The sequence below is a fragment of the Pomacea canaliculata genome, linkage group LG8 (assembly GCF_003073045.1).
Source record: "Pomacea canaliculata isolate SZHN2017 linkage group LG8, ASM307304v1, whole genome shotgun sequence".
Lineage (NCBI taxonomy): Eukaryota > Metazoa > Mollusca > Gastropoda > Architaenioglossa > Ampullariidae > Pomacea > Pomacea canaliculata.
Window position 1 is genome coordinate 5,410,125 of NC_037597.1, and position 24,639 is coordinate 5,434,763.

Below are 24,639 nucleotides of genomic sequence, written 5' to 3' on the forward strand. Positions count from 1 at the left end.
ATTTTCGTGAATGAGGTGATGTGTGACAACACTCACGTGGGGAGCACAAATCACTCAAAACAAAAAACAAAAAACTGAAAGAACGGTCAGGTGTATTTTGGTCACGCCCCTGTCCCATCATGGAATCAACAGTCGTCCAGCAACAAACATCCTTAAGACAATATTTTTCACGATGTACCCTGCATGTCGAGGTTTGGGACAAATGGTGAGTAAAACGATGAAAATCTTTTTCTTTCTTGATTAGGGTCCCCGTCACCAGATGGCGGGGACACGCGCGGTCAAGCTGGTGGCGCCCAAGATATTCTTCAGAGTCTGTTGAAAGGACTGCGATTTATGTTTACACCGGGTACCGCACTCGGGTGCGCGTCCGCTCATTTCTGGTCTTTGAATTGGTTTTTTTTTGTGTTTTTTTTTTTTTTGCACTTTTAAAAAAGAGTTGATAAAAGGAATCATTTCCAATTTTGATTAATGAGATGCATGAAATGATTACGAACAAGCGCACACATGCAAACCACACTCGAGAAAAATTGTGCGTGCACAGACCATTAACGGTAGCAAATATTCTCTCGCTCTCATCTCTGTGTGTGTGTTGATGTTGCTGGTTTTGTCTGATAAAATTTAATAGTTTTTTAATGTTGCCATTGTGATGTCGAATATATCATCGCAGGTCTGCCCGTTATCAGTTGTTTATAAATGTGTGCTACACTTTGTTATGTCGAAGGACATGGCCAGAACTTGATCTGATGAGCTCTGGTGAGCACCGGGTGGATGTAACTGCACAATACACATCCGGGCATAATTCGAATGCACACTGAGCTGGTCTCAATTCACATCCTTTTTTGTATGCGCACTGTAAGCGTTAAACGTAAATACAGGGCTAGAAAAATAGCATTTGAAGAATTTTTAAATCGCCGAAAAGATGGGTGCACGTAAACCTTCAAACATGACTCCTAGACTATGTGTGAGGTAGAACTGCTAGTGAACAAACCCAAAGCACTGAAGAAATTGATGAAAAACAGAACTGGATTAGCTTGTTTTTGTTTTGTTTTTGTTTTTTGTTTTTTTGTTTTTTTACCAAATTGTTATGTTAGCACTTGTCATTGGCAAGAAGTGAATCGTAAGGTACATGAGAAATGCGACAAACGTGTATTTCTTCTTTTCATCCTCATGATCAGCTTTTTTGAAAAAGAATGTCTTTGTCTCCAGCTCCGCAGTTAATACGAATGCAATAATACAAATTTTATGTTTATCGAGTGTGAAGACTGTTTTTCCTGATAAAACTTTTAAAAAAATTGTTTATCTTGTTCTAGCAGAACGTTCATGTTTATATATAAGAAAGGAATGGCGGTTGAGTTATGCTTTGGAAGAGCATTTAAGCAGTTTGAAGTTGTTGTCACAGGCAGCTTTTGTTTTCACATTTCATAGTTGTGGTTTTCATGCTGCGAGGTAGACGTAGCCTCATTAGCACGACCCCAACATGTATTATCTTTATTGCAAACCAACCATCCGGCACGAGCAGTGATGAGGATGTGCAGGTGCTGTGACTGGCACCAGGGAGCCGTGCAGGAGCATGCAACAAATTTAATGATGTTCAGACCGATCTCCGGCCCTATACTAGTCCACTGGGGGTGATTAGGAACAAGAAGACCAATCTTAATCATCTCCCTCACCTCCTTCACACCTTGTCCACTTTATGAGCACACCTTTCCCACCTACAGTCACCCTTGGCGCGCGAGAAAACCACAACAGATAAGCAATTAGCATAAATATCTACGGGTGCAGTCAATAGCTCGGCGAGCTCAACCATTTCTTCGACACGAAGTGCACACAGTGGTCCGCCGTTTGTGGAGAGAGTTTGCGAGTGTAATTGCAGATCGGACTACGTGCGTCTGGATTTATGGCCCTTGTCTGAACCCATTAACCCGCACGAGACGCGGCAGGTAAGCAAGGTGCGACGGATGCCACAGGAATGAAGTACGCAGCAAGTTACAGCAAGACACCGTATCAACGCGGGACAACAGCAAACGTGAGTAGAATACCACCTGATGGCTTTGAAGTAGCTGTAAGTGAACTTTATTCAAACACCTTTAACGGTTTGCCTGAGTGCGCCATGGCGTTACGCGCAAAGCTGCTTGCACCTAGACAAAAGATAGTCCTGTCATTAGTCTGGAAAAATATACCTTGTAGCTTTTTTTTTCATTTCTTTCTTTCCTTTTTTTTTTTTTTTTTGTCTTTTTAGACAGTACAGGTGGGTTGACTGAAATTCTTATGACGTCACAAAAGGTCGCAGCCAATGCAAGAGCTTGGTACATAAGCCACTGAGGTGTTACCCAATCACCGGCAGTTTGTGAGGCGGAAGAAAACTGAAGAATTCTGGACTTGTTTTCACAACCATGATGTGAACTGCGATGTTCAAAGGCTTGTGTCTTTCTTGTATCATAATTATTTGCTCAGATTTGGGGATGGTACCCGGTAATGGCTTCCACCCCTTCATTGAACAAAGACTGCACTCGGTCAGGTGTCTGTTGGCTGTTGTTTGTGTCTGCTGATATGGTTGTTGCCTTACTTTTGAGCCAAGTTGTTTTGCTAAACTTCTCTTGTGATTTTGACTATCTGTGCTGTGTAGGGGATTGTTGTTTAAGATTGTTAGCGCCGAGAGCAAACATTTCACTCGATTATTATTATCGTTCTAGTAACATGTTGAAAGCAAAGACAGTTACGGACAAATAAAATAGGTTGGTCGAAATAAAGACAAGACCTTTCACAAGAACTTCAGAAATAATTCCAGTTTAAAATACATTCAATTTTCTTATTTTGTTCTTTAGTCCTCGTACTCGCAAACGACAAAAATCGGGTAAAATATTCAGTGATGGACGATGAATGTATATCTAGTTTCCAGGTCTAGATTCTACTGGTCTCGCTGCTTGAACCAAGGTCGGATTGGGTTCAAAGGTCTTGGGACACGCTGTGGTTGCGCTAATGAGGTTACATCTGTTTGATTATCGCTTTCGTCGCATGCAAATCTCGACTGTTGAGGCCATCGATCTGAGGTCGTGTTTCCATGATCATCAATTAAACTACGGCGTGATGGGTCGTAACGGGCGAGCCTCTTGGTCCACCTGGTGTTTCTCACTGTGGCCTGATCACACCTAGCCGCTATGACATCTTTGATGATGACGAGGATAAGAGGAGAAAGGGGCTGTGTAGGCAACGAGGGATAGTGGAAGCGAGGGAGTCACGTGACCTGGCACCATCGTATTTTCATATATTTTTCTCTTCACTGCAAGTGGCTAGAGGCGTCTCTCGCCATCCCCCCGGTCCCCATCCCCCGCCTTCCTTTGATCTCCGAGTGAACGCACGGTGGCCAACAGTCATCGGAGCGACTCTGTGTTCTTTCTAGTATTATTAGAAACATGAAGTGCCCCACAAAGGGAAGCTTGCATGGCCACAAACATCTATTAATATTTTAAACTGTTCTATTTTTGTAGATAGAACAAAGTAAAAATGTTTCTCGTGGGCTGACTAGTGATTTTGCAAATTATGTGTGACGATTGCAGACTCTTTCCCTTTAATTTAGTTTCTGGAAAGTCAGGTGTTATGGAAATAAAACAAGTAATTAATAAAGCAAGTTAATAAAGCAAAATCATGATTTTAAAATATCGAACTGTTAGCGAAAGTTTTAACATTTTACTTTATGCCGGATTTAAATGGAAGGGAAAACAAGCGATGTATTATTAAGCAGATGGCCATCATGATGAGGTAAACAAAAGTTCCTTTCTTGTTTGCACTGTTGTGAGAAAGAGTGAGAGAGTGAATGAGTGAGACCGAGAGAAAGGGAGACAAAAAAGTGCGCAATTTTTTTATGGCGGGTATGTTTGGTGTGATTGAAACTGGGTGTCCCAAATCCCACAATCCCTCATTTTAGTTTCCCTTGAGATCGAAATTTTGTTTGCAGCTGCTTTGTTCACAAAAGTAGAAAGTCGTGTCTGGAACTGTCGTTGACACGCAAGCACGCACACAATCCCACACGCACGTACGCTCACACACACACAGGTGAAATGAGAGGCAGACGCAGACACAATGTGGAGGACAAACACTGCTCACCCACCGCGGCGTCAAAAGACGGACGTTTGAACAGGACACTGAGAATCGATCTCAGGCGCTGGATTCGACACAAACACAGATTCAGATGCGATTGGTCGTGCATACAGCCATTCTCGTCCGTGATCGAAACCCCTTAAGCGCTTCCTAGATTTTTTTTTTCTCCTGGGTGCGCTGTTGTCTACACCCGGAGGAGAGATGGAAGAGGGGAGAGAGACGATGCAAGAACTTGACATTCTTCAGAAACAGTTCATAAAATGTGTGTCGTTTTTACTAAGCTTGTCTCTCTTTTTTTGCAGCCTTTTATTTGGATTTCATTTACACCACTGTTTAGTCTACTGTTCTTTTTTCTGAGGACATTTTCTAGCTCGTTGCTGACAGTTCTTGAAGTTATTTTCAAAGACGATTTTCATCTGATCGTGTTCTGTGCTGCTTGTCGTCACTCTCTCTGTTTCTTGAAATTCGCAAGTTTGTCCAGGGCCACAAATATTTACACAGAAGTGGCTGGCTGTGTGTCAGACATGGTGCTTTGCCAACCTTTTTGACTCCTGAAGTCAACTGTGCCACCGCCATGCACACAGACTGTGCCGTTATCCGGTACACAAACGGACATCTGCGCTTAGGAAGTCGTTGGGAGCCGCTGGAAGCTGTAGGAAGTTGTTTCCGAAATTACCAGTTTGACAAAAATTAATTCCCGATTCCACCCCTTCAGGAAGCAGCTAACACGATGTCCAACGGTGGATGATTAGTGATGATACCTGATGGGTTAATGATGACGCAGTCTCTCTGATAGAAGGGAAGGGAGAGAAGTGACAAAGCAAGGAGGACATCACACAAAATAAAATCATGTAAACACCAATGGAGCTTTGAACAAAATATTTCTAGAGATCCGATTTTTTATTTTAAAAATATACGGAAATGTTTTTCGTGAAATAAGCTCAGATCACGTGGTCTCCATGTCTTGCTGAGTTTTGGTGCAACCAAACCTTCATGTAATTCAGTTCATTCGTTCATTTCCTTGCCCGGGTTAGGGTTATTCGAAACTGGTCCGCCCATAATAAAACTTCATTGTTTACTCGATGGAGCCGGTGTTTACAGACAATAAAACTGGCGTCGCGATTGCTAGAGAAACGGCTTAGCGACCGTTACCCAAGACCCGGCTGCCATGGAGGTCCACTCGACGATTTCGTGAAGATAATGTTGAGCAGCAGCGACGACGGATGTTGGTAGAGTCTGTTTGTTGTTTGTCCGCACGTGCACTGTGCCGAACATGCAGGGATTCCTTTAAATATAATTTTTGTTTTTTGCTCGTTTTGCTTCCGTTTTCGCGAGTCGTTAGCGACAAGGAGGAGGGAGTAGCCTTGTAATACCAGGGTAGGACTTGAACTTTGACCCGCTGTGACGTTTGATAATCGTTTGATAACTGTTGGACAGCACACGGCTCTGTTTGAAACACGTGCGTGTGTGAGAGAGAGAGATTGTAGAAAAATTATGATATATGTGCGTGTGTCTGTCTTGTAAGTAGATGCGTGTATGTGCCTGTGTGCGTATCTGAGAGGGAAAGAGACTTGTATATATATGTTATATGTGTGTGTGTGTCTGAGAGAGAGAAAAAAGAAGAGACGTGTATATGTATGTTATATGCATGCGTGCGCGTGTGCGACTGGCTTGCAGGTAGATATATGTGTGTGTGTGTTGCATAAAGCGCTAAACTCAGAACTGGTGAGAGGAATGACTTCAAGTGTTCACCTGTCGATAAAATGGAGCTGGCAGGTGGTTATGTATGAGCTGTCAACTTACATCTAAGGGAAAAACACCTTGCTCTTATTTTTGTTGTTTTTTTCCACTGCAGTCTTTTTATTTATCATTTCATCGTTCATGTGGTCGGTTTCAGATCTCACCTGAGACCCACGTCAGCTATTTCTGGATGTGCCACCTGATCACTAGGGTGGAATCAGCTCGTGGTGAGACACCGACCGCCGCAGTTGTTCACTCGGCGCACACCACCACACCAACACCAACCACCAACCATCTCCTCATCGGTGTTTGGTTGACAACCGCCACCTGAGCCTTAAAAACCCATTTACCCGAAAAGCGAGGATGGCCTTGACTGGGTGGAGGGTGTGTCATCAAGTCGGGTGCCCCGCCGTCTGTCAGTCAGGGTGGCGCCGTGCCGTAGCCCTGTAATCGATGGCTTAGCGCGAGGCATCTGCCCTATCCTTATTGCTCATCGCCAATCTGCCGCAGCTTCCTGCTGCTGCGTCGCCGCACGTTGTCGCAGACAACAACAGCAGCAGCTGTTGCCGCAACCACAGGAGATTACTTTCGTCGCTCGTGCACTCGCGCGCACACCCTCGTCAGCAGCAGCCTCGCACCTTTTTTGCAGCAGCGGAAAACTGTTGCCGGTATGGCGTACATCACTCCTAAATGGATAAGGTAGGTGGAAGATGTCGCATGTGTGTGTGAGTGTGTGAGAGGGGAAAAGAGAATAACAGAGAGTGGTTTGTACTTGGAAGGCAAGCTATAGTGGGAATGAGTGAAGGAAGAAATAAAATAAGAATATTAATTCGTGAACATATTGCGTAAGATTTTCCATTGATGCTGATGATGATGATGATGATGATGATGATGATGATGATGATAATGACGATGCTGCTGCTGCTGCTGCTGATGATGATGATGATGATGATGATGGGACGACTTCCTTTTTTCATTTCTTTCTCTTTTTTTTTTAATTTTGGTGGTTTTTAACAAAATAGATTTACTGGAATTGTACTGCATCTCACACATTGTTTCTTAAAATGTCAAGTCGATGTTTTTCACGATGTTTTTGCACCACTCACAATTTAAGCGAGTCTTTCGCTTCCGCTGCGTCGATGTTCATTGTTTGTTAACATTTGATAACTGCCTAGACTACCTCTGGTTAAACTGCGGCTCTGTAACCACACCACACCCGGCCACCCCCCCGGCGGTTTTGTCCACCCGTGTATTGCGACTGACTGCTGGGTGGGATTTACGAGGTTCTTGTCCCGTTGCACCCTTCAAGACATCTTGCGAAACAATGTATTGAATGTATTTTAAAGAGACACGAACGATTAGACAGCACGACCGTTAGGTTCCTTCCTCTATAGTCTACACTCACCTGTTGGGACCGACTGTGTCACAGAAACCGAGATTAACACCCCTAACCCCACCCTTTCCCCATCACCTGTAAGTTTATGGCGGGGCTACATATAACCTAAGGGTTTGAACCTCACCACAATGCATACAAGCGTCAATAAATTTTGAAAAAAGTCAATGTTCCCTTTAACACAGACCCTAGGAACTGCGCCCTGCGCCGCCTTGTAGTCGTCGTTGTAGACGGGGGGCCGTCAGCAGTTCGTGTGCACCTGGGATTTACTGTCCTAATGCATTCGCTGCACCCGACAACAAACTGGATGGGGTTGGGGTTGAGGGGGGTGTCCGTCTCCAAGTCAGGTAAGAAAGAGCAGTTGACGCCCCGCGCGACTCCTAGGAAACGTAATTACCGCGGAGAGCTGTGCGCACCCAATCGGCTGACAGAGGTCGGAGGTCGACAGCTATTACCTCTTACTGAGAGCAGATGGCTTATGCCAGGAATCGCTATTTTTTGGTAAACCTCTCCACGGTCGCTTCGATGGCTGGATAAGGTTCTCCGCACGAGACCGACGTACCCGAGTAGCGGAGACCTGCAACAGCACATGGACATTTTTTTTTTGTTCTTTTTTTAAAACCAAAAAAAGTGACCTTTGTGCTTTCAACTCGGGGTGTCGTCAAGTGGAGGGTTTTGCTGGAGGGTCGGGAGAGTTGAGGAGAACATGGGATATCGCTAGGCGCTAAAAAAATGTTTAGTGAAGATTTCCGCGAAGTGGATTTGACCAACATGTCAATTAGTGCAAATTAATTAATGAAAGGAACGCAGTCTTTGTGATGTTAGATGATGGGATGATTTGTTGGGTGTTGAAACCAATGTCTGTAGATCGTCTTGTAGATGAGAATGGCTCTGCCTTTAGAGTAAATATTTATCAGCAGGAAAATGTAGTCTCAAATAACAACTTAGTCCCAAAGGAAATAGTAAAGAAGAGAATTGTTTTAAGAGAGTCAAATATGGACATTAAAATCTCCAGAAGAAGATTATGTATGTGTGTTTGTATGTGTGTGTGTGAGAGGCGAGAGACCGCACACAAGAAATATTTCCACACGTGTGTAACTATTAAAAACAAAGATTTGGCGGTTAGTGCTCCTTCCTTCCACTAAAGCAGCAGCTCAATAAAAAGATTATCTATTGTTTTAAGTTTTTATGTAAAGTGTTTTTAATTTTTGTCTTTAGTTAATAACACTGACATTTTGTTAATATCTGAATCGTACATCACTTTGATTCATTCTGTTTTTCAATCTTTTTTTTTTTTTATTATTCCTGTTAGCGAGGAATTCCTTCGCATTAAAAGTATCCACGTGTCTTTTTCAGTTTCAGAGTGGACCCGACTATCGGTGCCGGAGAAAAAGTGAGCCACAGGTAAGTTCTATTGTCACAGTTTGTGTGTTGGTGTCATTATTGTCGTCGCCAATGTTGATCTTCCGACTTAACTCCTCACAAAAACATTATGGCAGAACCTCCTCTGATAAAATCAAGCCAACAGATGTTTGTTTATTCATCAACAAAAAGGTGTTGGTTCAAGGGTTCAGTGTAAGTGTAAGGGTTAAACAATAACAGTAATTTTCATCTCAGGTGTCAGCAATGTGTTTGTACTTCCACTCTACCTGCTCTCGCGTGCTCTCCGTGTTTTCTACAAAGGCGCCGACTTGGTCAAGTTGTTTTCTCTTGCTCACTCCCCATTTCATTATACGCCTCACTGGTCGCTTCAAACTTTCACAGCCGACATCTTTTTTTCACGTGTGGCTGACTGACTCCACTCAAGCGCATCTGTCAGCACGACACCGGGGCATTGTGGGAAGCTGCGGTGTCGTGTGACGAGAGACAGAGCGGCGCTGGGTGAGAGGGTCGTGAGAGAATGATCAATACTTCCTTTCATGTTCCCGACACGCCAACGAAATAGTTTCACCTGTGTGTGAAATTTCGAGTGGCATAGAAAGAGGACAAGAGAGAACTAATGATAGAGCGATAAATGAAAATGAAGAGGTCAGATGAGAGGGTAAAACACCGGAGTGACTGATGGATGCTACTCGATTGTCAGCAAGAATTCTCAGTAAAGCGCTTTAAAGTCTAGAAAGTTTTTTTTAAATTTTATTTATTTACTATTTGCTGTCATGAATTATAAAGTCTTTTTATCTCGGTAGTTTCGCTGAGCATGCGCATACGACTGCGTTGGTTTGTCTGCTGTGTCGTCGGTGTTGTCATCAGGGAAGCACTCACAAGCGCGAGGACGTTCGCTCAAGCACACCCACGCACACAAACACACTATCTCTCTCTCTCACACACACACTTGTCAGTCAGTCACACCAAACAAAGCTGGTATGGATCCGGGAGGTGGAACTGTTTAGCTGAGGGTCGTGTTACTCCACCTGCAGAAGTCCAGTGCAGTATCATCAATCCAGGTATCGCTGGTGATTGATGTGTCGGTCACTTTCGTCGCCATGACATCCGTAGCATCGCAGTCTAAAGACGAGGGACAGAAGCCAGCATCACACTTTAAAAAACACACTCATGTCGGCCATGACCTCAGTCCTAACCTTCATCTTAGTGTTATTAAACTCTTGTCGTAATACTTGTTGCTCCGATGTTACAATGTTCTTGCGAGTTCATCAGGTTTAAAGCTCTCAAAGAAAAGTCTCTTGGTGTTGAAGGAAGCTGAAGGCATGTGATCAACTGCTGACCAAGTTCTCCCTAACAGACGTCTTGCCGAGAAGTGTCGTGCGGCGTCCTCATTCCCTTACCTATCTTATATTCACACACATACACAATAGCCCTCAGGTGTTACTCTCTGCCCAGCCGCCAGACGAGCCGTGGAAGACGACCCGTTGACCACATAAATTATTAACACATCTGCTGGTGAGCTGGTCACGCTTGGTTTGCTCTAGTTATTTCAAGCCATGTACCTGACAATAACCCCCGCTAGTTACTTTAATTGGTATCTGGCTTGTAGACGTGTCGACAAAATCCAGACTGAACCTCAATTGTACTCGATTTTATGGCCTTCTACAGGTAACCACGTGACATGGATGTGGTTATTTAGGGGTTTGTTTGTTTGTTTGTTTGTTTGTTTGTTTGTTTGTTTGTTTGTTTGTTTGTTTGGTTGTGCTGGATGTCTTCTGTTGTCACATCCAAAAAATTAACTTTTTTTTTTTTTTTGCTATGACCGACTAACGGGACGCATCAACTATTCATTGTCAGTTTCAATAGAAGTTCAAAGTGAGATGCACTGCGTTGTCATGCCAACGACAAATGCCAATGTTTATAGCCTCAGCAGGTGGCCGTCAATCGTCGAGCTCCACACCAGGTGCGATTCTCACCTCCCTGTCTTTACGACGCTGTTGAGCGTGCGACCACAGCAGTGGACTGTAGTCACTGGGTTTACAGGCTGAGTACTCCACCTCACTGCCCCGCGCTCTCACCAGCCACCCCCTCCTTTCCATAGACAAGTACCACAGGTACACCTCGGAGGTGCAGCCTGCTGTAATTCCCTCCCCCTCTTCCCACCTGGTCTATCAGACTGCACTATCTTTAGTCCCTGATGTAATCTTGCTCCATCATCTAAGCCTGTTGGATTATGGGACAAGCTTCACCAGTCCAGTGAATGTAAACCCAAGCCTGTAGCTTACTTTAAAGGTTGTTGGTATAAAATTACTTTTGAAGCGGGGGAAAAAAAGGCCTGACACAATAGATGCCAACAGCATATGTCTTTCAGAGATGGTGAGAATATGGCGATTGTGTTTTCCCACGAAGTTCTGCCGTGGTATGTTCTACGCATGCGCGAACAACACAACGCTCTCAGCCGAGCGTTTTCTCTCTTCAGTCATTTTGCCGAAACAAAAACCTAAACCTAAACCTCAACATGCTTGTCGAATCACCGCGCACGCACGCGCAAGCTCTTCATAATAAGGAAAAAAAGAAATCAAAACGTGCAGACCAAAGAAGAAAAAAAATACCCCATGGTGATCGAATCTGCTACCTTCGCATTGAAAACAGTTCGCTTTAGCCCAGCACTCACCAGTTAATCTATTTGAAGTACAGTAATGCATGTTATCACGAACTTGTATTACTGGACTGCTGGCAGACGATTTTTTTTAGCTACTAAAACGAGGCATGAGACTACAAAGCTTCCGGTTTAGTCTCATTCATTGTTTAGATTCGCCGAGACTAACAACGGAGAACTTCGCAAGAGGCTAACAGTTGGTCTCGGCAGACAGACAGCAGTCCACCTATACATGTCCATGGTGTTATTACTGATCCTAAAAGGACAAAAGCGACAGTCTGCGCATGCGTGGCAGAACTTGGGTGTGGGCATGGTGAGAGGTTGTATGTAGTCGGTACCCGTGGACTTGCACCATGGTTACGCACCATTTGATAAGTGGTGGGAGCAGGAGATGGTGGTATAGGTGAAGTAGTGTTGGCTGTGCAGTGGCTACTTTGCTCATTGTCCCTATTGTCCTGCTGGACAACCCAGTCCTGTATCACCTGTGTGACGTTTTCGTGGAAGGGGGTAAGGGGGGGGGGTAGCCAAGATGGAGACTAGCGGCGTCACGTTCAGCTCCGCGGAGCACAAGAGTTGACGGGTAGATGAACACAGCTCTGCGGCAACTATCTCCCCGAGGTATCGTTACAGTCGAGTGCTCTACCCGGAGAGCTGGCCGCGAGACAGTCAGGGTCCTGCTCACCGGGTATCTTTTATACAGCCTCGCCTCAAACTCACCCTCCCTTTGGGAGGTAAAGCGAGAGAGAAAAATGTGTTTATGGCTTCCGTTTCCTTTTAATGTTAACGTCGAACTATTTTAAGAGACAACGAATGGAGCTAATAGTCTAAAAGACAGGTTTAGGCTGGCTATAACCTTTTCGAACGAAACGGGAGAAATAAGGAAGGGAGGATATAACGGACATACCCGTAGTACCATCACTGTTTAATTACTGCCAACACCCACCACCTGCCTCTGGCACAAAGCTGTCTGTGTTTTTCGTGTTGGCGGAACCTTTGTAGCCAGTTATTTTGAGAAACGAGGACACACAAACATCCCCACCCATACAGAGATAATAATAATATTCAAAGTGACAGGTCTGGGCTGGTTAAGATTTTTGACTTGCAGATGGAGGAAAATAAATCGGGAACAAAAAAAGACCAACAAAAACAAAGCAAAATAAAATATTATAATTAAAAAACCAAAAAACAAACAAACAAAAACAAACAAACAAAACAAACAAAAATGCAAAAACAACTGTGAGGTACGGTATTGAAATGCGGTGCCTGTCTGTGTTTTATCTCCTCCCCACCCCGGTGGCGATGCCGATGATCGATTGTGTTATTTGTCACCATGGCATCCGCGTCGACTTTACTTCTGTTACCAAGGCATCCGTCTCAAACAGTATCTCAGTCACCATGGCATCCGTATCAACACTTGTTCAGCCTTGACAAAGCCTGCGAGGCAGACGTGAAATTGGAGAGAGAAAAAAAAAAAACCAACTCTAGAGATGTCGGCACAGTTACCGCGCGTGAGGTCCCTCGCCTTTCAAACGATCTACAGTCTGTGTCCTGGATGACCTGACGGAAGTCGACTTTTATCGAGATTAAGAGAAACAAGAGAAAATTATACTGGCTGCCACCCGTACTCGGCAACAAAAATAAGGCAAATGATGTAAAATGATTCACTAATTGTGCCACCAGCTCACACCGTGGCTCTGTTTCGCAAATGAGACAGTTTAGTGGCTGTGTCCATGTTGAGTGCCAACAGATTAACGGCTCCCCGTGTGGAGCCATAAACCGTGCCACCAGGTAACTGTAGGCACAAATGGATTTTCCCTTCAAAATTTGGCCAACGATTGCTTTATTTTTAAAATGGAAGTAATCTGATAGCAGGTATAGTTTATGACATATATACTGAAGCCGGTCTGGATTTATGATAAATAATTATACGCTTAATTACTTAATTGCTAAAGTATACAGGTGATCTTGACACCTGTGACAGGGCTTGTTAAGTACAGAAAAAATATTTGTAATTTCCTAAAAGAAATATAGATATTTTGGTTGATAAACAAAGCGGCAGCTTACAGAGGAAGAGAAAATAAACACAGCTCATCAGTTTTACCATTTCTTGTTGTTACTTCAGTCCATACATCTACATGGTAGTAACTAATTTATGAGAATAATCTTGAAGAATTTCTTTCCTCATGTTCATGGCCTGGCAACGATAAATATTTTCATACCGTGTGTCCCGGAATGTTTTCAGCTGGGTCTGAATCCTGCTTGTCTACTGTCCAGTCCAGTCCATAATATTTGATAATTTCTTCTGTAGTTGTGTTTTAGAAGATGCTGGTACTTACATGTAGGTATTGTATTGCTGAACGTGTATTCATCTGTGTGAATCTGCGTAACAAATTACAATAATAATGAAGAAGAGTTCGTTGATCTTTTCAAATCCTGATTGCAATGGAGTCCATCTCCTGTCCTCAGTCGCCATGTAAGTTACACTGACAGACTATTCAAAAAAAGTTTGTCTCATTTGAGTCCTTTTATTGGAGACAAACTAGATCATAAAATTCAACCAGTGATTAGTCTTGGTCTGTGGTCCTTATTGACTGCAAGGTGTAGACTTTGGTGTTTGGTGCGTTTTGTTGTTTTTTTTTTCCTAGTTAAGCCCTCTGATAAAAACACGATTGTAAAGTCCTTTGTGTGCCGGAACTTCATAAGCTGTCCATTTGCCTCTTTGCCTTTTAGCACTCAAATTTATTAGTTTTGCAGTGAGTTGTTTGAATGTCTGACCTTCTGGGTCCTGTAGACACGTTCTAACGGCCATGTAACGTCTGGAGTCCTCTCATCACTACAGCATTCATTGTCATCGTCTAAAAGCATCTATCTCTCTCTTGGCATTGCTATATTTGGAAGGAAAATATTAGCCAAAGGAAGTGCGAAGAAGCAAACTAGACTTTGTTATTTGTACTGTTGCCATAGTTTCGTTGTTCTGTTTGTAAGCAGGCAGTTGTCGCTAGACTTACCGTTATTCTGTTTCCCGCGGTCGTTGTCACTACTTCCACTACTTACATCCGAGGCAAAAACATTAGTGTTTTCAGTACGCATGTGTGAAGTAAAAATAATTAAAACAGTGTTACAATTTTCCCCTAAAAATAGTCTGCTTATGTTGCTTAATTATGAAATAATTTGTGAACAAAAGAAACAAAAACCAACCAGTCCGATATTTCTAGAATCTTGTCTAGAGGATGATTTACGAATAATTTGTAATCTCTTGTTTCCACTTCTGACTGAGTCATAATGTCTTTGTCAGTAAAATAATAATATAGTATTGTTCAGTGGGTGGGGTGGGTGGGAGGACAATTTCAAGAGAGAAAGGGAGGTCATGGTGTTTGGTGACAAGGCGGGCAACTCTCCGTAGGCAGGGTAGATAATTCCGTCATCACGAGGACAACAAATTACTGGCCCCTAGGATACGTGTGTAAAGCAGACACACACACTGACTAATGCTGCAGGCAGTTCCATGTTTAACATCAAACACAAGGACTCGGGTACACGTACCCCGGGTGTGGCTGACACAAAGGACAATGAAGCGACTGTATCTGATTGCTATAGATATAAAGACAGATCTGATGTAGGCTTGGTGGCCGGTCGTGTGTACAGACGCGACGTCAGCGCCACATGGTAGCCATGTAACCACGTGGTAGTTACGAGTGTTCACCTGTCAACACGTGAAGATGTTTGCACATAGAAGTCCCAACCTTTGACCTCTGGCTAAATGCGGCTTCAACGATGGTCAGAAAGCACTCCCGCCCTCACCCACGGTAAAGTTCTTAGGGAATGGAAGGAAGATGTCAACCTTAAACTTTATTGGAAATAACACAACAACTAAAGTCCAAAGTAAATATCAGTTTTGTAAGAGTTGAAATACATCAACCGATTGCGGTGGTTAAGAAAGGGGAGGGGGATACTGTCAGGTTGTCACGCGCTCGGCAAACAGATTGAGAGTTAGTGTGGCAACGGCACATCCTCCCTTCCAACGCCACACAAGCAGTGGAATAGAAACTGTTTACGAAATCGATGAGACCCACGACATTCCTGGCGAGAAAAAAAAAAAAAAATGGTCGATTTTTGGAAGTCCAGAAATCGGGAAGTTTGGGAAGCCCTGTCGATTCGCACAAACGCGTAAAGTGGTCCCTTGTTGAACCCGGCTTTTACCGATCATCTTCCTCAACCACTCACCCACCCCTAGTCACGTGACAAACCAAGGACAGCAGCACATGCACCTTGTTGCAAGCTGGAAATATCGACAACTTCATCGAACGAATAGACACGAGAGAGGGAGAGAGAGAGGGAGGGAGAGAAAAAGAAAAGAGAAGTTAGAAAGCTCTCGACCAAATCCATAAAGCTCGAGATGTTGAAATGGGGTTCGATCTGTCTTCAATCATCGATGATTACTAAGATATGGCAGGGATGGGTGTGCGAGAGAGATGGAGTAGAGGCTGTCGTACATTTCGATGTTGCAGGTGACTGTGTGTCGATCGTTTCAGAAGCTGGTTTAGTGGCGAGAGAAGTGAAGGTGATTATCTTTTGTTATGGTCGCGTTTTGTTGGCTCTGCGGTTGTTTAGAGCGGATAGTTGCTGCTGCTTGTGTGTGGGTATCCAGCCAGCATTCAACTTCCGGTAACCTTTCACTCTTGTCTTTTGTTGTCCTTCTTGTTCTGGTCTCGTGCTGCTGGTCGATCTCTAATAAAAGTTAGGTATTTGTTGTTGTTGACACATCTTGACCTGAAGAATCAGCGATGGTTTCAACTTTTATTGAGTCGCATTCCCAGTACGATGTTCTCGGCCAGGATTTGCCGGATGCTCATGGAGTTGTGAGCACGTACATGAAGAGCACTCGGTGACACTTTAAAAAACACGTGACCTCATATACACGCCTGTATTAAAAAAGAAATTGATGAAGAAGAGAGTCTCCACACCTCTTCGAGATCATTCCAAGGTGCTTAGTGATCTTAGTGATCTGTGGGTACAGAGGGCTGCGAGAGTTATATCCAGATATATGATATTCTGTAGTTATTTATGGCGCCAGTCCTTGTTTACTAGTGACGTCAGCAGGCAATTGAACCCGTGTCCGCCAATGACGTCAGCAGGGGAACTCCAATGAGAGAGAAAGTCGAAAAATGTGAGCCTAGCAGTTCCGTTTTCTTCCTCCTCGGATAAACACTGCATCTTTTTCCTAAACACCTTCTGCTATCTTTCATCATCTTTGAAACTTTGACAGTCAAAACCTCTGTTTGTCTTTCCGTCGAAGACATCTGGCCTGTCCTTTGTTGAAACATCGACCTTTTCCTCGCGCGCCTCAGTAAGGTGTGTGTCCGGGTTACGGCCGAGCTGCGCCCTCAGCTTTGGTAGGTCAGTGCCAGGCCCTCTTTGTAGTTGATACCATTGTTACTAGTTACTCATGCTTGATAACAACACGCCATGTTCGCCGGCCCTTGACAGAAAATTCCACCGAGTGGCAGAAAGTGCTGGAGGGCCACGGCAATGACCTTTGACCTTGCCGGCAGTTTGGAAGAGTGGGGTGGTGGTGGTGGGGAACAGGGAGGGATCGCATGCCGGTGTTGTTTCTTCGTCGTCAAAGCAAGTGCTGCCCAGTTCTTCACCTCCTTCTGTTCCCCTCCCTCCTACAACTCTTGGCGTTGAGACCTTTTCTTCTTTTTCACCTCAGCTAGTAGCGAACTGTCCGGGGTTCAGTCGTTGGTTGGGTTGCGACGCTTGAAGCTGGACCAGAGGAAGCTGTTGGGAAAGGAAATCCTACAGGTGACGGGGAGTCAGGCTGGTCATTGTGTTGCTAATGGTGGGAGGGAGTTAGCTTCTGGCTGGTATTTTTTTTTGAGACACGGTGAACCACTTCCACGTGCCCTGCTGTGAAAGACCATCAAAACTTTGGTTTCCGTCGAGGCCCGTGAGGTGAGCTGCAGCCATGAGGCAGATCAATTCCTTTTTCTTCACAGGTGAGTGGCACAACACCGGGGAGACTTGTTTGTTACAAATACGACATGGCACACCTGATGTAACGGTGCCGTTACTACTTTGGGTGCTTGACTTTCAAAGCGAACCGGTCTCTTATATTCTGATTGGTTGATTAAAAAAAAAAATGTGTGGCTAGATGTTTGTTGTTATGTTCATTTAGGCAAAAATGAACATCGTCGTAATACATCCAAAGTAGTTTAACCTAGCCCTACCTGTGTAAATATAATCCAACAGACCTCACAACAAATAGGGAGACGACCTTTCATTATTTATTTATTTTAGAAAGTGCATGCAGGCTTTCCCTAAAATAAACGGAAATCTTAATTTTAATTTAGGTTAGAAGTTGTCCGTTATCTTTAGAAAAAACCTCTACTATTAAAATATTTATTAAGATAATAACTATAATTAACATGGTCAAGACTAACTCGAGTCTCAAACAATTGAAAAACTTTGTCATTTCTATCGGCATTGATGACCATCAATCAAGTTTAGAGATATTTGGTCAGTTTAGAGAATTTATTTACCTTTATTTATTTATCCCAGTCGCTTTTTAAACTATAAACACATTGCAGGGTATGTGTCATCCAGTTGTCTGTGTGTCTTGTCATTGCTGCCTGTGCGTTTGTGTGTGAGTTCACTTGGTGCAGTGAGCCTTGTCCACCCAGAATACAACAACAGTAGTAGTGGTAGTCAGCAGGCTACCCGGTTTCTCTACCCCATGCATCCACCCACCCACCCGTGACCGTTTCTGAGGTGGTGAGTGGTTGGGGGTGTGTTCAGCAATCACTTTGTGGTGGTACCATGATGATGGAGCTGTGGACCAGCAATTTCTACACAATGGCAGTCAAGTCTGTAATAATTCCGGTAATAGGCGGGTGTGCTTTTACTAATAACTGCTTTGTCCACGTGCGCCTTTTGTGAAAATATTCCTCTCCAACATTACCCCCTAGCCCCACACTAGCCCCCACCCTGATTACAGTGATGTGGACCCAGGATCTTGTAGTCTGTAAACATACTTGAGACCTTCACAGTCGGGTGCAGTTCGCTCCAAATAACAGATTCAATGAGATGGGTTTTCTCATATTTTTCTTTAATTTTTCTTTCTTTGAGGGTTAGTGCCTATCACCAGTCCAGTGAGGATTGGTTGTATTATCGCTGGACATACACGTGGCATCTGTTGACTGTTTTGCCTTAGTTGCCAGTTCGGCATGATACACCTGTTGCCCACCTGTCCACTTTTTCTTTGAATGAAACTTTCTTGCATGCGATCAATCACATGGCAGGTAGGTTCCTCTGTCGTGGATGTCCACGATTTACCTTTGTATGGATCTCAGCGCCACCTGGTGGGACAAGCGCTAACGTGTCTGGAGACATTCGATGTTGATGTAAGGAGCCAGGTGATGATTGTCTGGACCTACTCGGTGCTCGTCACGACAGGTAGACTGTCACCTGCGTGCACCGCAGTCAGGAGAGATCAGGAACGGTTTCACGTTTTCTATTATCAGCTTGATGTACTCACACCAGGGGTGGCCACGTAATATAATAATATAATATCATCATCAAGTTCTTTGCCATAAATCATCATTGCTGTGGGAGGGACGGTAGGGAGGAAAACGAGCGGCGTTTACACTACGCATGGCAGGTTCTCTCACCTGGAGGATTATGGCCACAATCAAAGACATACTTGACTTGTTTATGTAAGATTTTTTTTTTTTTTAAGTCAGGAAGAGTGCAGATCAGTCAGTCACAGACGTGAGCATCTCCAAGATAACGCAGCGCCGTTGCTAGGCAACATGTTTAAACAGCACCGCTGGGTAATGCAGCCTGGGTTTGTTTGTGAAGCAAAACCATGGTTACAGGGTCTATTTTTTTCTCGCCACCCCTCTACACACCCCTCTGTTATATTATATGTTGATATTACCAGACCCAGTTGTTACAGTCCAATTTGAAACATAATATTTAATCAAGTTACCAGAAGTCTCTAGAAATGGAAACAGAAAAAAGCGCCGAAGAAAACCGTGAGCGTTCATCACCTCGTACAAAGCTGAGCGATGGAGAGAAGGAACGTGTAAAAGAGTCGTTAACGTGTGGTCGTTGATGGTCGTTGATGGCTTCATGGTGACGTCAGCTCTCGGTCAGCGGTGGCGTGACTGAGCCGGGTCACCTCTCATCACCTGTCATTATCTTGTCTCACCTGTCATTATCTTGTCTCACCTGCACGTAATCACCTCGGGCTGCCTGACACTCCCACACGTGATCATGACCCGAGGTACTCGTTTTTATCGCGTCAGATTTTTCTCTCTGCTGCTTTCTTTCCGGCAGACGACAGGTAGATGCCACACCCACGCTTACTCCATGCTATTTTGGGAACATAATTAGAGAGCAAGGAATGATGGGAGAAGAGAAGTCGCCTGCAGATCATCATCACTACCTTTTGTGCCCCTCCGCATGCAAAAAAAACATCCTTCAATACGACTGAGTTCGGTCAGAACGTGCACGCACCTGGACAATGTTTGCACGAGGTGAAATTTTAAAAACAAATTTTTTTCGTGGAATTTAAGGTTAGGAGCAGACCTGGGGGTTAGGGTTTTGAGTAAGTGTGAGTCGTGGGGTAAGATTAATGACAGATTTATGCTTCATTCAGACGACAGACGACACGCCTTGACGCCTTCTCTCGAATGAAGAAAGGTGCAGACGGTTGTAAACTACAATACATCGTAATGATGTGTAATTACAGAACACCTGTCCTGTTATTTAGCGAGCTCAGTGCACTCACCACACACAGTACGTACAAAAGAATTCTCCAGAGTGTTTTAAAGAATGATGAAATGAACTGTAAGGTTTGGAGCAGTCACTTAGCTGTCTGCAGGTTGTAATATTTTATTTATTATACATCGTTTGTTATCCATGAAGGTGAGGGTAGGAGGAGAGAAGAAAACTTGTGCTGTCGGTAATAGTGAAAATAATTCAGCTCAAATAAAAATGCCAGGTAAATGCCGCTCTCCATACAAATAGTAGTAAATTATGCTTAATGATCCCTCTGTCAGGATGAAGGCTGGTCCAGGTTTTGTTCTTTTGTGAAACAACGGTCTGTTGTTGTTTTTTTTTTAGTTTGTTATTCATTTTATGTTGGTTTCCTTTGGTGTCCACCGATTGCGCTCCCCTGTCAGCTGTGCGATGAAAACCCCGGGGATAACTTTATGTCTCGAGTAGCAGTTTCCCAGTCTTTTATTCTGGGTGGTAAGTGCTGCTACAGTGGTCCGTGCACCGCGCCATTAAAGGCCGAAGTTTTCTGTCAGGACAGAAGACAGTGGTATCGCCCGTGCGAGGGAAGGTAGGAGTACACGCGATGCTATTTGTGTCCAGTCGTCTCAAATTACTACTGTACCTGGACAAAGGCGGGGTAGAGATCAGAGACACCGCCGACCCGCCTGGCAACAAAACTTCTTCCTCACCCGACCATTGTACTTGCCGCAGGGTCTGAGCGATGAGGCGAAACGGCTTCTGTGTGAACCTACTGTCACAGGCTCTAGTCTAGCAATGCAATGTCTTTCTGAGCTGAGTACTTGGTGTTGGCGGTTAGAAAGCTGAAGTGAAACGGTTTCCAACTGAACACACTGTCAGGGTTAGGACTGAATGTATTCTCCACCAACAAACAAAACTAGAATATACAAAACAGAGAAGAATGAACAGCGCAAGTGACACAAACATAAAAACAACTGAATTTTCAAACAAAATCAGTGGCTGGAGGCACTGCCGTACAGATTGATACATAACAAAGCAAAATCACATATTAACAATGGAAGCACAAAATTTAAACACTATTACTCATCCTTCAATTGATATCACAGAATAACAAACATGTAAAGTGAACAAGATAAAAATCAGCGATAAATACGAGTAGGTCTTGCAGTTTTAGACTGGAAGGAACATGTCTATATAGACAATACATTTATCGGTGTGGAGCTGTACCGTGGTAACAACAATTCAGTTTTGAAGTACAAACATTGATGGTAAATTATTATCTCATTAATGAATGATGGTGGAATTTGTTATTTAAATTATATTATTAATTTCCGAATCTTCATCAGAACTACTGTTGTTTCAATTAACATATTTTCTCATGTTCGGAATCAAATTTGTATTGTTCAAACGACACATCTCCAGATATCTCTACTAAATTATAAGTTTTCTTTTTTAATGTGCGTTGTCCAAGTTGTCTCCGATTGTGCTGTACAACTTGCTTTGTTATAATTGGAAGTAAGAGTCTCTATCAACGTGTTCATTCCAGTCTAAACAGCGAGACCCATGCGCATGTCATAGTGCATCGTGTTTTTAATATGAACACGCTTAGGCAGATACATCAGACATATATTATTAAAACTTTCAACATAAAATGTGTCCCTAGACATCACGTAGTCTCTGGATGCTTATACAAAATGGCCGTGTAGAAAGTCGCTCAGCAGCTTGACAGCAGCAGGATCAGTCAGCACTATTAGAGATGGTATATAGAGCGATTGCCTGCAAGGTGAGCCTTGGTTACACTTGTCATGGATGTTTGGAAATGTGTAATACATCATCCAACAAGTGCCTAAGTCTCACAGGGTCGCCATCGCAATGATCTATACACCAGTACACATGATCTCTGACCGCTGCTGTCTTGTCGCTGAGCTGAGGATGCCACGTCTTGCCGATGTTGACTTTTACTACCTTGCGCCAGTTTTTTCATCCAGCTTTGATACTCTTAGCGACGTGCCACCTCTCGTTGATGTTTCTAACACCTTTATTTTTTACTAACTTATTTATTGTCACGTTACGATCGTGACGTGTTCTTTGAATTCTAACACTGACTCATTCATACTTGCATACATCCTCTCACATCCCACTGCCTCGTGCCGCTGGGTGCACACGTCGTCTCTTTGGTGATATTTGGAGGTTTACAACCTTGTGAGTCGACAGTCCTAAAGTAACATGATCAGTGTGATACGAATTTTTCCGACAAGCGTGCCGTGCATCTGTCATCACACTGATCCATCGTCCACAGGAGACTGTTCTGCTGCAAGTGCAGCTGCGACGGACTGGCGCTTCAAGACGTCAACGACTGCAGAAAACCGTGGCAGCCTTTTCCTCAAAAATGTATCGTTCACATGTCCCAATTGCAAAATTAGAAATTTTTTTATATTGAATGGGGATGATCCCCGACGTAATGTACGCAAGGTAGATTCTTTCATTTGCAAAATAACTGTCACCTAGTGGGGATGACGAGCTCCAGATGATAGTATGTCTGTTGGCACAGCCCAAAGTGATGATCAGCACATGCCATCCATTGTTGAATTATTCACTTCGAGCGAAGAGGTGCACGAGACTGAATGTGCATGAACTTGATCAATAATATCCTTCACCTTGTCGTGCTCACCAACAAACAAACATGGGATTGCTGATGATGTTTGTTCTTGTATGGGTACATTATCACTATCTTGACTGCAGGGAAACTCAGGACTTTCACCGCTCAAGAAATTATCCAGTAGAGAGGACAAAAAGCAGACCGGGACTTACATCCCGATTTTTTTAGCCAAGTTCAAACTTATCATTAAATATTTTTCTTGCTTCTTCATCATCAAAAACAAGCGTGTATCTTTTGTTACAGCATTATACTCGTAGGTTTTAACAGTGCCGTCCGCCAAAGTTTTCTTACTGCGTTTCTTCAGTGGCGTTGGGTTTTTCTCCATTGTAGACTGGTCACACTGTTTGGTAAATCCAGGTAGCGAAGTTTTGAGCTGAGAAATCACTTCGATGTTCCTCCCCAAGAGTTGATCGCAAAAAGCCTCGAGTTTGCCTTCAAACTCAAAATCGAAACATCTGGCACGTGGCATTCATGCATTCGATTGGTCAGACATACCACGTGTCCTACCATTACAACCAATCACACACTACAGTTAGTGTATGACGTAGGTCCCATCAGCCTCTGCGTGTGTTACGTAATTCAATTGCCTAATTGTCACTCGTTTCTAGTTCGCGTTGCGTAACATTGTCCTTTCTCTTACGTAATCAAAGTACGTATGTTTTCGCTCTAAGACTTGTCTGTTACGACGATAACACCTCGTGGCTACATCTCACCTGCCTTACGTCACGTCATGACGTGAACGGCCACGTGACTATCTGACTCTTCCAGACTCGCATTCTGTCCGCGTCGTGCTAGTTTGAGTACAATTTTTTTTTATTTCATTCACAATGAGTTTCTCTGCGATACTGTGGGTCGATACTACCACAGTAACATCATCAGTGTGATGTGAAGTTTTTCCACATGTGTGCCTTGCATCTGTCATCACACTGATCCCGTCGGTCAGAGAAAACTGTTTTGTTTGAAGTGAAACTGTTACAGACTGGCGCTTTTCACAAATGTATCATTTACATGTCCCACATTGGCACAATAAACATTTTTGAAAATATTGAATGGCGATAATCCCCGATGTAGTGCAAGGTACATTCTTTCACTTGCAAAATAACTGTCACCTAGCGGAGACTAGTTACAAAATACAAACGATATTATGTCCGGTAGGACAACCAAAGATGATCAGCACGTGTCCACCCATTTTTGAAATGTTCACTTGAAGCCAAGAGGTGCACGAGACTGAATGTGCATGAACGTGACCTACAATTTTCTTCACCTTGTACTCACCAACAGACAAACATGGACTCTGAGTTACAGGTGTTACAGGTGTTACAAGTGTGAATTGTTCCCCATTTGTAAAGGTACGAACATTGCACTCAAACAGATGTACTTTATGTCAGTCACCAGATGAATAACTGAATATTGTGAATATTATCAACCCTTATGAGTGAAGAAAGATATAGAGAGATGAAAACAGATACACGAAGCATCAAAATAAAGTTTTTAAAATTCAGTTGTCTTTGTGTTTGTGTCATTTTCCGCTGTTCATCTCTTTCTCCCTTATTTTCTTTTTATTTGATGGAGAATACATTTCAATTGCCGGTCCTAACTCTGACTGTGACAGTATGTTCAGTTGCCAACCGTTTCACTCCAGCTTTCTCACCGCCAACCCAAGTACTCGGCTGAGAAAGACGGTTTATCGCCTGCGATCTCCACCCTGCCTCGGGGCCAGGGTAGCAATTAGGGAAGACTGACCGCTGGTACTGACCCCGTGTACTCCTACCTTCCCTCGCACGGGCGAAACCATTTGAAAACACGCCCATTTCGACTTCGGCCTTTAAGTTGTTTGCGATGGCGAGCGCCAAACCTTGTCCATGGTGGAGGTCGGGTCACGTGATGCGCGTGCCGCTTGCAGTCCATGGACTGTGCGTCCACGAGGCTTGTCGGGTGGAGGTT

At 43.8% G+C, this 24,639-nt stretch overlaps 1 protein-coding gene across 3 annotated transcripts in view; it reads left to right on the top strand.

The window, feature by feature from the left end:
• The first annotated feature begins 1,565 nt into the window (after nucleotides 1-1,565).
• Nucleotides 1,566-24,639, top strand: part of LOC112570922 (cyclin-dependent kinase-like 1) — a 39,822-nt gene continuing 16,748 nt past the window's right edge. Inside the window, exons 1-3 of one of the 3 annotated variants that reach the window (XM_025249640.1) lie at nucleotides 1,566-2,026; nucleotides 5,996-6,537; nucleotides 8,588-8,635. In XM_025249640.1, the coding sequence (XP_025105425.1) occupies nucleotides 6,509-6,537; nucleotides 8,588-8,635 (77 nt within the window). In that variant the 5' untranslated portion in view covers nucleotides 1,566-2,026; nucleotides 5,996-6,508. Of the gene's footprint in view, nucleotides 2,027-5,995; nucleotides 6,538-8,587; nucleotides 8,636-16,976; nucleotides 17,271-24,639 lie in introns of those variants that run through there. The other 2 variants (XM_025249639.1, XM_025249641.1) reach the window with 2 other exon arrangements.